The sequence below is a fragment of the Pelodiscus sinensis genome, chromosome 4 (assembly GCF_052426305.1).
Source record: "Pelodiscus sinensis isolate ZL-2025 chromosome 4, ASM5242630v1, whole genome shotgun sequence".
Lineage (NCBI taxonomy): Eukaryota > Metazoa > Chordata > Testudines > Trionychidae > Pelodiscus > Pelodiscus sinensis.
This window is the reverse complement of record NC_143055.1, coordinates 13377850-13392277: the sequence shown is the minus strand read 5'-3', so window position 1 is coordinate 13392277 and position 14428 is coordinate 13377850. Positions and strand designations below refer to the sequence as shown.

The 14428-nt window shown below is 47.4% G+C and overlaps 1 protein-coding gene across 2 annotated transcripts in view; it reads left to right on the top strand.

The window, feature by feature from the left end:
- SMYD1 (SET and MYND domain containing 1) overlaps positions 1-14428 on the top strand; it is a 44883-nt gene extending 30455 nt beyond the window's left edge. Inside the window, exons 5-10 of one of the 2 annotated variants that reach the window (XM_006111612.5) lie at positions 81-119; positions 5422-5614; positions 7765-7857; positions 8758-8921; positions 12387-12555; positions 13983-14428. In XM_006111612.5, the coding sequence (XP_006111674.1) occupies positions 81-119; positions 5422-5614; positions 7765-7857; positions 8758-8921; positions 12387-12555; positions 13983-14141 (817 nt within the window). In that variant the 3' untranslated portion in view covers positions 14142-14428. The remainder of the gene's footprint in view (positions 1-80; positions 120-5421; positions 5615-7764; positions 7858-8757; positions 8922-12386; positions 12556-13982) is intronic. The other variant, XM_006111613.5, reaches the window with a different exon arrangement.

Here is a 14428-nt window from a genome sequence, read left to right as displayed (position 1 = left end):
TTACTATATGTGCTGACTCCATATTGCTTGTGCTGTACATGTGACCCATGTAAACTGCAGATGTTTGTTTTGTCTTTCAGTCATGAGGCTGTAAGATCAATGTTCCACACACAGATGAGGTGGGTTGGTCTTGTAAGCATAATCCTCCCCCTTTGACCTTTACCCCTCACCTCCTGTATTAACTGGCAGCCACAAGTGACAATGATAATGAGACTTTAAGCTGCCTCGGTGTGTGGACAGTTTCACTCTCCTTCAGTCTTGGAATGTAAAGGGTTTTTTCCCCCCCATGTGTAAAACCTCACTAAACCCAAAGCCTCCCTTTGTAACCTCTGCATTTTGTGGTAGTTTAAAAAAAAAAAGCTGACACTCTTCCGTATGCTCAGACCTGCCACTTGATAATGCCCTCTCTGTCTCTTCATCCCTTCCTTCCTTCCTTCCTTCCTCTGACCTCCCTCCATGGTTCCCGTCTGCATTCTTTTCACTCCTGTCCTCTCAACTGCAGCAAGAGCATGAAAGTCCAACAAGGTCTCGCTAACCCTGGCCAGTCCCAAATAATTGCAATAAAACCCGATTTATTACGAGATGACAAGTGATTGCATTACTGACAAACTAAATACTCTGTGTTTCCTTGTAACAAAAAGTTCCTTCTGGATGCACTGACTACACTGAGATTTAAATGTCTCCCACGTTTATCTTTACAGTTTTTCCTGTTTTGCCTTTTCGTTATGCCTCTGTTACCTGTTCAAAATATATTTCTCTCTGGTGGGTTTTAAAGGATTTCTAAAGGTGTATTTTAATTTTTTTTAATTCTTATTGCACTTGATCTATTGCAATGTTTTGTTGGAAGGGGCACTGTTTTAACATTTATGGTCCAGAATTTTAACATGTAAACTAGTATAGCTCCATTGATTTCAATACAATCTTCATCCAAAACAAGTAGGCAGTTGTCCTAAATTAGAACTGAAATATTTTAAATGACTTTCACTATTAATTACAACAAGCAGCTCTGTGGCACCTTAGCCCTGGTCTACACTAAGGAATTATTTTGAAATAACCCCCTCTTAGATCCAATTTATAAGTGCGGTGTCCACACTACAAAGCCCATTATTTCAAAATAGTGAGCCACAAAAATCGAAGTCTGACCTCCTGCTTTTCATCGGGAGTAATGCTAATTCTGAGATAGCATTAGTGTGGATGCTGAAATAGTGCTGCTGTTTCAAATTAATTACTCCCCAGAGTAATTCAAACTAATTACTCCCCAGTGCTCCCTGGGGCTCTGAGTCCGAGGTAGCGCATCCATATTAACAGAGCCTGCCTCGGACTAATTTCAAGGCTTGGACACACTAGTTCAAATTTGTTAAATTGGGAATTATTAAGTTGAATTTAGTAATTTCAAAATGCTTCCCTAGTGTAGACATGGCCTAAGAGACTAACAAAAATATATATAGTGCCATGAGCCTTCATGGGCAAAACCCACTTCTTCAGATAAGCTGGAATGTTGTTTGTTTCCACAATGCATTACATTCAGCCAGGACTGCAAAACAGACAAGTGAGTTTAATGTTTGTTTACAGATGTCATATCTGATCAGCTTTGTTTTCTGTCTGCCTTGTGTTGGCATAAGGGGACCACGCGTTGGTTACAAACTCTGGAAGTTCATTGGAATTTTGGGGGACTGGGGAAAGGTTATGGAAGGAGTTTTGTTGATCTTAGAGCAGGCTCAAACCTTTAGTAAAAGAGGATGACTGTTCAGATTGTTTCATTTCCTGCGGTACCACCTTCCTACAGCTCATGTCTGCTGTGCTGCTCCATTTAGCTCTGTTCCTTACAAACTAATCTCATAGCTGCTGCTCTCAAGACAACACTCTTTGTAGGGCTTTATCCTGCTCTGACCACGGGGGCTTTCTGGACACGCTTTGCTGAAGCGTAGGCTTCATTTGCTACAAATCCCCAGGCCTTGCAGACAAGTACACAGCCCTTCGTGATGGATCAAGCAATTAACCAGTGACGTATTAGCAGGATTGGGACCCTGATAGATTAAAATAAGGTAAAATGTATTGTAGATCCAATCTCTGAACTAGCTCCATTTTGCTGACACGTAAGTATGCTAAACTATGCCCAAATACATTTTGTTCACTAAGGGTGCGTCTACACAGCCCCATTACTTCGGAATAACAATGCAAGCATCTACACAGCAATTCCATTATTTTGAAATAATGGATGGTTTATTCCAACTTCTGTAAACCTCATTCCATGAGGAATAACGCCTATTCCAAAATAGCTATTTTGAAATAGCTGTAGTGTGGATGCTCCACTGCTGCTATTTCGAATGAGCTACTCCCCACAGCCGTTGAAAGTAATTACTCCCTAGGGCTCTGTGACAGGGCGCTCGCCCTGCACTGGCCCTTTAAGGGCAGACCCCGGCCTGAACCAGGGCCGGGGAGTTTAGCCCAGCTGAGGCTGTACTAGTCCATTAGGGCCCAGCTAGGGTGCCTATTCCGAACTACCGGTACACCTCATTTCACGAGGAGTAACGGTAGTTCGGAATAGGAACCTAGTCCGAACTACCTAGTTCGAGCCCCGTGTAGCCGCGCTGCACGGGGTTCGAAGCAGCGGGGATTTAAAAATGGCGGCTCCCCGCTTATGCAAATGAAGCCCGGGAAATTCAAATCCCGGGCTTCATTTGCAAGTGCGGTTTGCCTACATTACCCTCCTAGTTCAAACTAGGAGGGTAGTGTAGACATACCCTGAGGAAGGTGGTCCTAGCTCTGGCTGTTTAGAAGGAGCTTGGTTTATGCATCCCCATATGAATGGGGGGAAGCATCAGACCCGCCCCCCCCCCCCACACACTTACAATCAAACTGTTACCTTGCTTTAAGGTATGATAAGAGGAAGCTGCATGTCGAATTTGGTGGTCCTAGCTGTTACCATTTAGGAGGCGTTCTTAGACAAACAGACTCACACATGGACAGAGGGACAGACAGAGTGAGAGATGCACAAACTCTCTCAAATATATCGTATATAAACAGCCTCGCACTTTTAACCATCCCATAAAGCAGGAACCTTTGTTGATAACCTAAGTCCCGGGGGCTAGCCTTGATCTGACCCCTGAGGCTTGGGGCTCCCTCCTAGCCTTGGGGAGCCCGCCGTGGGGCTGGAGCAAAAAAATCTACTAGCCTGGGCCTCCCTACACTCTGGTGTGTGAAGGGAATGTGGGGGGTGTCTTTCTCCTTCTCCGTTGGGGGCCACGTCAGTGGGGATTTGGTTTTTCTGTTTTGCTTCTCACTTGTGTGCAGCCCCCAGCTGATTTTTCTATGGGTTAGTGAGCCTCCCCCCCCCCCCAAACAAAAAAAGGTTCCCCACTCCTACTAGGAAGCCTTATTTACAGTCACTTGATGGGTTTTCCCCCACCTTAGATAACCCTGTTGGGATAAATTCTCCTCTCATTTACACCACAGAAGCACATTAACTTCAGTGGGGTCACACCCATGTAAAAGAGAGGAGAAATTGGCCTGTGAGACAAACTAGAATGGACTTTTGAGTGTCCCAGGTTTTTAAACACATGCCAAGAGAGGAAAGGAAAAGGCAAAGCACCATAGCCATGGGTGGTCGGTGAAAACAAGGCTGGGGGAGGCAAGCTCCCAGCTCCACCTCCAGCCCTGCCTCTTCTGCTAGGCCTCACCCCGGGAGGCGGGGCAGCGAACCACTACATGGAGGGGAGGGAAATGGGTGCGCGCTCGCCATAGCTTCCTTAGCCCCACTGGAAGGCGCACTGTGCTACGCGGCCCAGTTAAACCCAGCCCAGCCTCTCAAGCACTGTGGGAGGGAGGAGGGTATGCCACGAGGCCAGCCTTAGCCTCCCCAGACCTGGAGCACTGGGAAGGCGGGCACTGGGGGCAGCAACCTCCATTAGGTGTTCTGGGGGCGGAGTGGGGGCTATTCCTGGTGGTTTGGGAAGGCAGACCCTTCCCCCACCTTACATAGCCGACGCCCATGACCACAGCTTTCACCAGAGTAGTAGCAATTGGTATTTTCTGTATAGTCAGTAAAGACAGTAGTAACCTGGTCTCAAAATGATTGGCCTCGTATTTTTGAAGCTTGGTCACCTTCATCAAAGGGTTTGCTACACCGGTGGAGCGTAAAGACGTGGGGAAGTTCCTTTCCGATGCCTAAACCAGGGCTTTGAAAAAAACAGTCTCTCCTACCTTTCAGGAATCCCCCCCCACATTTTACAGTAAGTCCCCTGCTGCCTGGCTGGGGTGTGCAGGGTGCGGTTTAGTTAGGGCTTTTTGAACAGTCCCACGGTGCAGGCATGATCGGAAAGTGCAGAGCTATCACCATAATTAGCCTATCGAGTATCTGTGTCTTCATTGGAGGGGATGCCGCAGTAAACTGGGGCATCGCCGTGGCCCTGAACACATCCAAATACTGTAATAAAGGGCTGTATCTAGAGTCACCCCATAACTGTATGTGCGGCTCCAGATCTGATCGTCACAGCTTTGCTACTTTCAAGTGAGCTTCGGGTTAGGACACAGGGAGGGACAGGAGGGGGGTGAAGGCTTTGGATGGGACTTTTACAGGGTGTGTTAGAATCGCTCAAATGCTGCACAACTGTGTATTTTTTTCAGTATTCGAAGGGTTAAAGTGGTCCTTCAAGACAGTCGCTCTCAACCAGGGCTCTGGGACCTCCTGGGGGCTGAGAGCAGGTTTCAGGGGGTCTGTCAAATAGAGCCAGTGTTAGACTTGCTGGGGCCCAAGACAGGAAACATACTGCATGGGGCTGAGCCTGTGGCCCTGAGTCTCACCACTGGGCACTGAAGCCGAAGCCTCAGCAGGGTAGTTTTGTGGGGGGCCCTGTGGTAGAGTGCCCCAGGCAGCTTCTCTGCTTGCTACCCCTTAATGCTGGTGTGACAAACCCTGTGTGTGCATGCCTCAGTTTCCCAGGGCACTGCACCAGTACCTAGATGTTGAAGGGAATTCTGGGTGTGATAGCTTCCCACATGTACAAAGTGGTCAAAGCCCATTTGTCACCTCAGCCTAGGAGAGGGTGTGTGACTAGGTGACATCTTTTGCCTGGGAAGCAGGAGAAAGGCCGGAGGAGGAGACTGGCTGGGGGGCTGGGACCAGGCTGCTGACTGAGGGGCAGTCTGGGCTGGCTTGGGGTAGCAACTGCTCTGCTTGCTACCTCTAATGCCAGCCCTGGCTTTTATATGCAGAAAAGCAGCTACTGTGGCACAGGCGGGCTGTGTGATGGGTGGGGGAGCTTCAGAAAGAAACAGGTTGAGAACCCCCCTGCTTTTCAACAAGCGTTTGCCTCTGGGAGGCGAGATCCTCGGTAGAAACTGTCCTGTACAGTGCTGTGAATAGTGCCTGGGTTTCATACGTGGCTTTCTAATTCCACATCTCTTCTCATTTGAACCCAGAATCGAGCTGCGGGCACTGGGTAAGATCTCACCTGGGGAAGAGCTGACCGTCTCCTACATCGACTTCCTCAATGTCAGCAGCGAGCGGAGGCAGCAGCTGAAGAAGCAGTACTATTTTGACTGCACGTGTGAGCACTGCCAGAAAGGGATCAAAGATGACCTGATGCTGGCTGTGAAAGAAGGGGAAAACAAGGTACATCATGGGCATTGTCAGTCATGGGATGGTGCTATTTCTTTTCTATTTGTATTGGCGCCGAACCTGGGTGCCCCCATCATGAACTAGGACCCCACTGTGCGAGGCGCTGTACAAACAGAACAAAAAGATGGTTACTGCCCCTCACAGACTTAACATTTGAAGGATGTTTCCAAACCCAAAGTGCAACCATGTACTTTCGGTGCAAGAGGGCTCTTCATGTAGATAAAAGAAAAAGCAACAAGAACGAACCAAAGTAAAGTCTCCTTGAGAGAGCACAGTGTGTGTGGCTCCTCTGTAGCGTCCAGCATCAACGTCTATCTAAGGGCTTGTTTGCATGAACAGATCACAGCAAGCTGTCACGTGACTCTGTGCCACACTAGCCTGACATACCTAATTGCGTGCACCCTGGAGATGTGGCTTGGCAGGTTGTTAATGGGCTTTACCCAAGTCCTGTTTCAAAGAGGACTAGATCACAACACTTTAACAAATTAGTGTGTGCCCTCAGGAACAGTTAAACCATGGCAAGAGAGTGAGGTGTGGATTCACACCCCAACTTGTCATGAAATAAGGCCTTGCCTACACTACAAAATTAAGTCGACCTAATATAGGCCAATGTACAGCTTCCACAGTAATACACACTGCCCTCCTTCTGCCAGTAGAGCGCTTCCTCAGCAGGAGCTCTTACACCGATTTAAGTAGGGCACAAGTGGCCATTTCCACAAATTTAGCAAAATCTAACAAAGATTCCTCAAACCTCCCGCAGTTCAGATGTCAGGAGCAGTCAATGGAGCAAACCTAGGCTATGTCTACACTCGCGGGTTCTTGTTCAAGAACGGCTGGTCTTACAAAAGAACCCGCAGAGCGTCCACACTGCCCGCCTGCTCTTGCGCAAGAAGACAGGGCTTCTTGTGCAAGAGATACGCTCTTTTCTAACAAGTGTAAACCCTCTTGCTATGTGTTTTTGTGCAAGAGGGCAGTGTGGACACGTAGCAGGGGTTTCTTGCGCAAGAAACCCCTATGGCTAAAATGGCCATCAGAGCTTTCTTGTGCAAGGGAATGTCCACACTGTCATGGATGCTCTTGCGCAAAAACACATGGCAGTGTGGACGTGTTCTTGTGCAAGAAGTCATGCACAAGAACCTTTGCACAAGATGTTCTTGCGCAGGAACTTTCCCCAGTGTAGACATAGCCCTAGAGTGCTGAATTCAAACCTTTTCCTCTTTCAGGAGGAATCAGAATCTATTCCTTGGTCAAAACCCAGGGCTCCTGCTTTGGTTTCTGGTCACATATCAGTGTTGTGAGCTCTTGTGATTTTTATTGTGAAACTCACGATATAGGTGGGTGTTTTTCTCTAAGTCCTACCTCAAGGCATCATGTGATTATGCCACAATCTCAGCTTTCCTTAAAAACAAAAAAGGAGGCTTCTAGCCCTTGTGGTTGCAAAGAAATGGGAACTCAAAACAGAAGGCAAAGGAAAAGAACCCAACAATAATTAGTTGTTAAATCTCATGATTTTTAACACAACCTCGATATTTTGGGGGCTGACTTGTGGTTCTGGAATGCTTGCAGCTGCCACTGAGGCCTGGAAGGGGCTTGCTTTCAAAGCCAGGAAGGAAATCAGGTTTTGTCGCAAGATGCTAAAAGTTTTTCTAACACATAAATAAGATATAGGGTTACATTCCTCCCTGGTATAATCCATGGAAGTTTCCATCGATGGCCCCAATCTTGTCATACATTGTGCACATGCAGCACCTGGTGACTCTGGGTAACCTCACTGTGGGCAGTTTATTCTCAGTCTCCTACTCTCAGACTTTTTCATCCCCCCCACTGAGGTTTGCAAGAATCTCCCAATGGCCAGTCACCAACTTTTGACATTTTATATGACCCAACCAACAAAATCATGCCTCCCCTCCCCCGCCAAGCCCTCAGGTCTCTCCCCCTGCATCCCGGTGAGAGCACAATCAGTCTGCAGGTTAGTACAGAAAGGGGCCGATCCTGTTCCCAGTGAAGTCAGTGAAAATTTTATTATTGAGCTTAATGGTCGCAAGCTTACAGGATCCCAGCGTGGCACCTGGTTCTATTCTGGGGAATACAGGTGCTACTTCAGCAGTGAATGCATTTCAATGGCTTTCCAATGCTGTCCTCAGCCCTCCCCAGATGCAGTGAAGGACGTTCTCCAGTTCTCCAAGGACACCCTGGAGAAGATCAACCAGGCCCGCTCCGAGGGGATCTACCATGAAGTAAGTCAGGGTGTCTTTGGTCTCTCCTTGCTGCAGAACGTCAGGGAAAGCAAGGTCACCTGGGGCAGCTTGATCTCACCGAGCCACTGGCGGACTCGGCCAGTGTTTGTTGTCATATTATGAAACAATACTTCAGGTGGGGGGATAGCTGCATACTCCAGCAAAGGAGTCAATTTGTTGATGTCAGTATTTATGGGACAGACAAGGAATGAATACACTGATATAAATTCACCAATTCCTTCCTCCCTGGCTCTTTCATTCTCCTCTGCTCATCTTGGCCTCCTCCTCCTCTCTGTCCACTGTGTGGTAGTAGGTGACCCTTCCACTGGGGCTGCCTATCTCACTGGAGCACTCTCGCTCGCTCTCCAGGGTAAATGAAGAAGGGATGGAACCAAGTCACAAGGGTTCTGATCTGGATCCAAACTCCCCCAGTGTTCAAGGGGAGCAGATCCAGTCTTTCCCCTCTGATCCATTTTACAGAGATTGAACCTCAACCACATGAGAGGTTTAGAGCTGGGGTCAATCCAGTCCCATATCTCTGCTGATGCACTTTAGTGGGGTGGAAAAGTTTGTCTGATGGCCGCCATCTTTGCCAACACACCAGGGAGCTCCAGAACCAGGGACATAGCCAAGACTCCCTTGGTGAGGTTGTAACAGTCTCAAGTCCTTTGTGGAAGGGCACGGAGGGGAAACGGGTGATTCACTCACCAGTGGGTTACATTTGTACCCTTCCCTCTCACTTTCCTCGCTTGTGTATAACAGAGCCTCTCTCTCTGCAGAGCAGCTATGGAGGCAACAGGAGAAATGTGAAACGTACAAGATGTAGTGCTCGGTCGGTAATTCTAGGGCAGGCAGTGCTCTGACTTCTCTTGAACTCATTTGCCTTTCATGGGTGCCTAGGTTGTGAAGCTCTGTCGGGAGTGTCTGAAGAAACAGGAGCCTGTGCTGGGAGACACCAACATCTACCTTCTCAGGATCCTGAGCATCGCTTCGGAAGTGCTCTCCTATCTCCAGATGTTTGAAGAAGCAGCAGGCTATGCAAAGAGGATGGTTGATGGTTACCTGTAAGTGATCAAATTTTCAGGCTGGCTCTTTTTGAGTCTATAATTTAATTAAGACATTTTTAAGATTCTGAACCTGATTCTGCTCTCACTTTACAGTGATGTGAAACAGGAGTGAGTCCATTAAGGTCAATGGAGTGACATAAGTGTACAATCTGCATCCCTGAGTTCAGAATCAGGCCCTGCTGTTATCACCAAAGAGAGAGAGAGAGTTTTGCTCACTTTGAGAATGGAAAGTTCCAAAGCCGGATGGTTTTGCAATTTACCTGCCTACAACTTTAGTTGGGGACTGGACAGGTTTAATTATCCCATCTCTTTGGTTTGAGAAGCTGCCCAGAGCTGCTTAGAGGGTGAGCCAGAGAAATTAGACATGAAAATCTATTGTTATGTAAAGAACACACTGTGTTCCTGTACTGTGATCTCTGCTACTGTGAGAAGACAATGCTGGTGGACTGCACAGGCGGCACCATGTGCAAAATTTTGACTTGCCCTTTACCTTGTGCCCCTTGCTCTCACTACTAATTGTTCCTTGCAGTTTATTCTGGAGTGTGAGAGTCAGCTTTTAAGGGCAGAAGGAATCATGACTAGATCATGGGTCACCACCACCCACCCACACACTCGCACCCTAAGCCCAGCAACTGACCTCAGACCAAAGTAAATGGAACCCATAGAAGACAGGAGTACTATGTGCAACAGGCAGAGAACAGATGGGACTGAGGTGCACCAGTGCCCGAAACCCTCACAATGGAAGGGAAATGATTAAACGAGACACACCCAGATAATCCTGGCAAGCTGCCTGCGTTCCAGGCTGCAGAGAAAGGTGCAAAATCTGTCAAACTGACCCAGGGGGGAATTCCTTCCTGACCACATGCAGGGAGATCAGTTAGACCTGAGCACGTGAGCAAGAACCAGCCAGCCAAGCAGCTGAAAGAGTGAATGCTTGATACCTCCTCAGAGCTCTGGACCAACTTGTCCAGTGTCCCAACTCCAGCTCTGGCACCCGTGATACTTGAGAAGGGGGAGACAAGAAAAAGTTCCTACCAGAATACACTTGGCAGGGGAGAAATCCCCTCTTGACTTCCTGGTGTCTTTGCCCAGTCCCATTTTAAAGGACTCAAGTGCTGGGGGGAAGAGGACATTAGGAGACAGGCCTGTTGGAGACAAGCCTGTAGGGAATAACATATTCAACCTTGTTTTGGCTGGGGAGCTTTTCCATTGCAAAATAGTCTCTTGCTTTGTTGAGCCATCTCCACCTGGAAGCTGCCTTCCTTCTTTCCAGCAGCAGGCCTCCAAGAGGAGATTGGCCAGAAACAAATACACAGTTAGTCTGGAAAAAGCCTCAAACCATCTAGAATCTCCTTTCATTTTTAGCAGGCCCAGCAGCATCTTACCCAAGCACTTCCCGCATACTTATCATAATTTTAATACAATCTCCTTTCGATGGTCCTGTCCTACCAGATGGAAATTGCCGTTTTCTTTGTACATGCTGTTTCTACTTGTTTAGGTTATGTCTACACTAGCTTGTTAGTTCGAGCTAGGTAGGCAAATGAGGGCAACCGGAGTTGCAAATGAAGCCTGGGATATAAATATCCCAGGCTTCATTTGCATGTTCCCAGGTGCCGCCATTTTTAAATCCCCCTTAGTCCGAACTCCTTGCCCACGGCTACACGCGACACCGAGTAGGTAGTTTGAATTAGAGATCCTAATTCGAATTACCGTTACTTCTCATTCCACAAGAAGTAATGGTAGTTCGAATTAGGATCTCTAATTTGAACTACCTACTCCGTGCCGCGTGTAGCCGTGGGCACAGAGTTTGGACTAAGGGGGATTTAAAAATGGCAGCGCCTGGGAACATGCAAATGAAGCCCGGGATATTTAAATCCCGGGCTTCATTTGCAACTCCGGTTGCCCTCATTTGCCTAGTTAGAGCTAGTGTAGACATACCCTTTACTGACTAAAACAAGCTTCTATTGCAAAACCTGTCAAGCTATGAAGAAGTGGCTTGGGTTTAATTCTGTTTGGACTCAGACTCTCCAATTTTTGTTTTGTCCTCCCTCAGACTAAGTTTGGCTCAAATGGCAAAGTGAGCACAGATTTTTAGAAATCACAGGTTTGAAAACTGCCTGAGAAAAATCATAGACGTTAGACATGGAAAAGGCCTGTTACATCCCCTAATTCATCCTCCTGCCAAAGAAGCGTTGTTTCAGGAGTGTCTTGTTTGCCATGTTGTCCAATTTCATTTTGAACGCCTTTGATCACTGTTGTTTTATGAGCGCATTCCAGTGGAATGATCATCATAATCCTGGAAATGGAACTTGTGTAAAAACCTTGGTTCTGGCGCTGACCTGCTAAGCGACATGGGGAAAGGCATTTCACATGGCTGCAACTCAGATTCCCCATCTATAAAACTGGGGACCAGCGCCATCCTTAGGATTTATGGGGCCGAGGCAGTACTATTAAACTGGTGCCCCTCTGCCCAATGGCAGCCAAGGGGGATGATGATTTTTTAGAGATGTGATATTATAATCTTCAACAACATATTAATGATGTTTGTTTTTTTTAATTGTAAACTAGGATCCTGCAGAATAGATTATACCTGAGTCTGGCAAATGCCCATTAAATGGCTTTGTTACCACTTGAATAGCTTTCGCAGGTTCAGTGTTCCAGTGGTTCCCAAACTTTTCGGCATCATGCCCCCTTTTTGATGGTTGTAAAACCCTTATGCCCTCCCCCCAAAATAACAAAACTCGTTGAGCAAAAAAAAAAAAAAAAGGAACTGACCGGGGCAGGAAAACTTGATGGGGGGGAGAACTGGGTTGCCTCACGCATCTCCCCTCCCACTCAGAATTTCTTCACGCTTACCAGTTTGGGAATTCATGTATAGGTCTGGCAGGCATCTTTACTTTCAAGTGAACTAGATCCTCTCCAGAGCAAGCAGAGCCACAGAACAAGGACAGGAGGAGGTAGGTGGGTGGACATTAAGACAAAGGAGTGCCGCAGAGTTTCAGGTGCCCTACTCAACTGCGTATTCTGTACATGGGTAAGGACAACTCTGCTGGGATCAGCGATACTTTCCTTCCTTTGCAAAGTGCTTTGAGATCCATAAATGGAAAGTGCTCCATAAGAGCTAAGCATTAGGTTTACATTTAAATTCAAGCAATTGCTTCAGGTGTTGGAACTGCCCTGTTAGCAGTGTGGCATCGGCTCGTGACTGCAGTTGGACCAATGGAATGTGGGGTTGCAAATCTTTGGAGCCTGCATTATCAGCACAATGTTTGTTCCCAGCCAGGTTCTGTCACACTGAATAGTAGTGCCACTTATTGCAGTGGGTCCATTCACGGACTGAGGTAGCACTCTGTGTGAGTATGCATGGCAGAATCTGGCTCCCAGTAAATAGTGTGTCCAGTAATATTGACACGTGGGAAGTTAGACTCCCACCACAATAACATTTCTCCGTGTTTTTTCCAGGAAAATATACCATCCCAACAACGCGCAGTTAGGGATGGCAGTGATGCGAGCTGGCGTGACGCACTGGCATGCCAGCCTCATTGAAGCAGGGCATGGCATGATCTGTAAAGCCTATGCTATTCTCCTGGTGACCCATGGACCTACCCATCCAATCACCAAAGACTTGGAGGTAGGTGTCCAGTGTCCCTTGCACAGCTGGACACATGTCTGGGTAATCTGGGTTGCCTCACTGGTTATGAAGAGTTAAACTTAAACAGATGAGCAAAGCAGATGCCTGAAAAACTGAGAACTGATCAGATAAAACTTGCTTTGCATAGTGGAGTTTTCACATTGATTTTGGGCCCACGTTGGGAGAAAAAGTCAGAATACAGCGTTGAAAACCCCCATGGAATGAAAGGCGATAATAACATTGGAAATTTTGAAACGTGCTAGTGATCCGAAAAGAAGTGTTTCATGCTGGAATGCAGATTTGAAATGAAAATGATCACATTGAATGGACATTTCAACTCACAGTTGATATTTTTAAGGAAAAATGATCTTTCAGAACAAAGGGTTTCATTTCCAAAGGTGGTATTGGGAAATTGGGAAAAAAAGTGCCCTTTTCTGATACAGTTGTTTTGCTCAGCTCTAGATTAGCCTCAGAGCTGGGTGTAGGCTTTGCTGGGCCTTTGGAGAAGTGATGTGTTTTCTTGTATGCTCTGTCCCCACCTGACCTTGGCCTGTGGCACTGTGACTGGTGTGTGTGTGTGAATGAGACACTCACAGGTCTTTATGCAACCACCTCAGTAGTATAGGCCCCAAACCACTGCCAAATGTGCATTTTCTTTCCTCAGCCCATCCTAGGGGCAGTGTGTTGCAGTGCTGTCTCAGAAGCTCCCTAGGAAAGGAACTGTGCTTTGGGAACCCACTTCATTCCATGCTCTTCTCTTGCCTGGGATAGTAATTTTTTGCTGGCCTACAGAAGCAGTAAGTTACTGGTGTATTTAGGGTGGAGTCGGGGCTCTGTTTGTTCCCTGAAACTCCCTGCCCATCTTCACCAGGAGGAGAGCAGTGAGTTCACAGCACACAGATCCCTGTGTCCCTGTATCCAAGGCCAGCTAGCCAGGAGAGGGGTGTTTAAAAAGAGTCCTTAGTACCCCTCCTCGGCCTATGCAGGTGCCGGACAGCCCCGTTATCTAATACTGGTAGCAAATTTGGCCTCGTGAAGAACTCTGGGTTGACAGCTCTGGGAATGGGAACCTATATTTGTCTACAGTAGAGCTACAGCGGACAACAGCAGGGACATCTGCCCCACACAGCCTTGCCATTAATCAGCCTAGCCTAAGAAGGACCACCACTGGATCTGGGACAGCCCTGAGGCTCCTTGTTTAGTCAGTGTTTGGCCTCCCTGATGAGGGCTGGGTTATGGAACCGGACTGAGATCATCCTCCCATGTCCCCGAATAATCATTAGATGGCACTGACTTTAAGCCATCTGATGGAAGTGGGGCACAGGAGGCCACTACCCTACCTTAGAAGGTACTTTATTCTTTTACTTTGAGAGCGACTGTCATAGAGTTTTCATCTCTTGGTCTGCCCCTTGATTTCATCCCTGCAGGTCATGCGTGTCCAGTCAGAGATGGAGCTGCGCATGTTCCAGCAGAATGAGTTCATGTATTACAAAATGAGAGAAGCAGCCCTGCAGAACCAGAAGATCCAAGTAATGCCTGAGCCCACCAGTGAAGCTTCGTCAGGCCTCTTCCACACGAAGCAGTAACCCCACAGCTTCCCAGAACCTGTATACCTGCACAGCTGGTAGAGCAGCAGGCCTTTCTGTTCCAGATCTGAAGAGGTTATTTCCAATAAGCACGGTGCCATCTAACTAGGAACACATCACTCTCTTGGGAGTGGCTCTTCTAGGAGCTCACAGCACCAGCTTAGAAATTTCTCTGGAAAATAGATCTCCTTTCCACAAATAATAAAAAGGTCATTATAGCCTTGCTTCAGCAGTAATTCATTTTAGGTCCAGTTCTCATCAAATAAAACCAAGTCCTGATGTCCTCA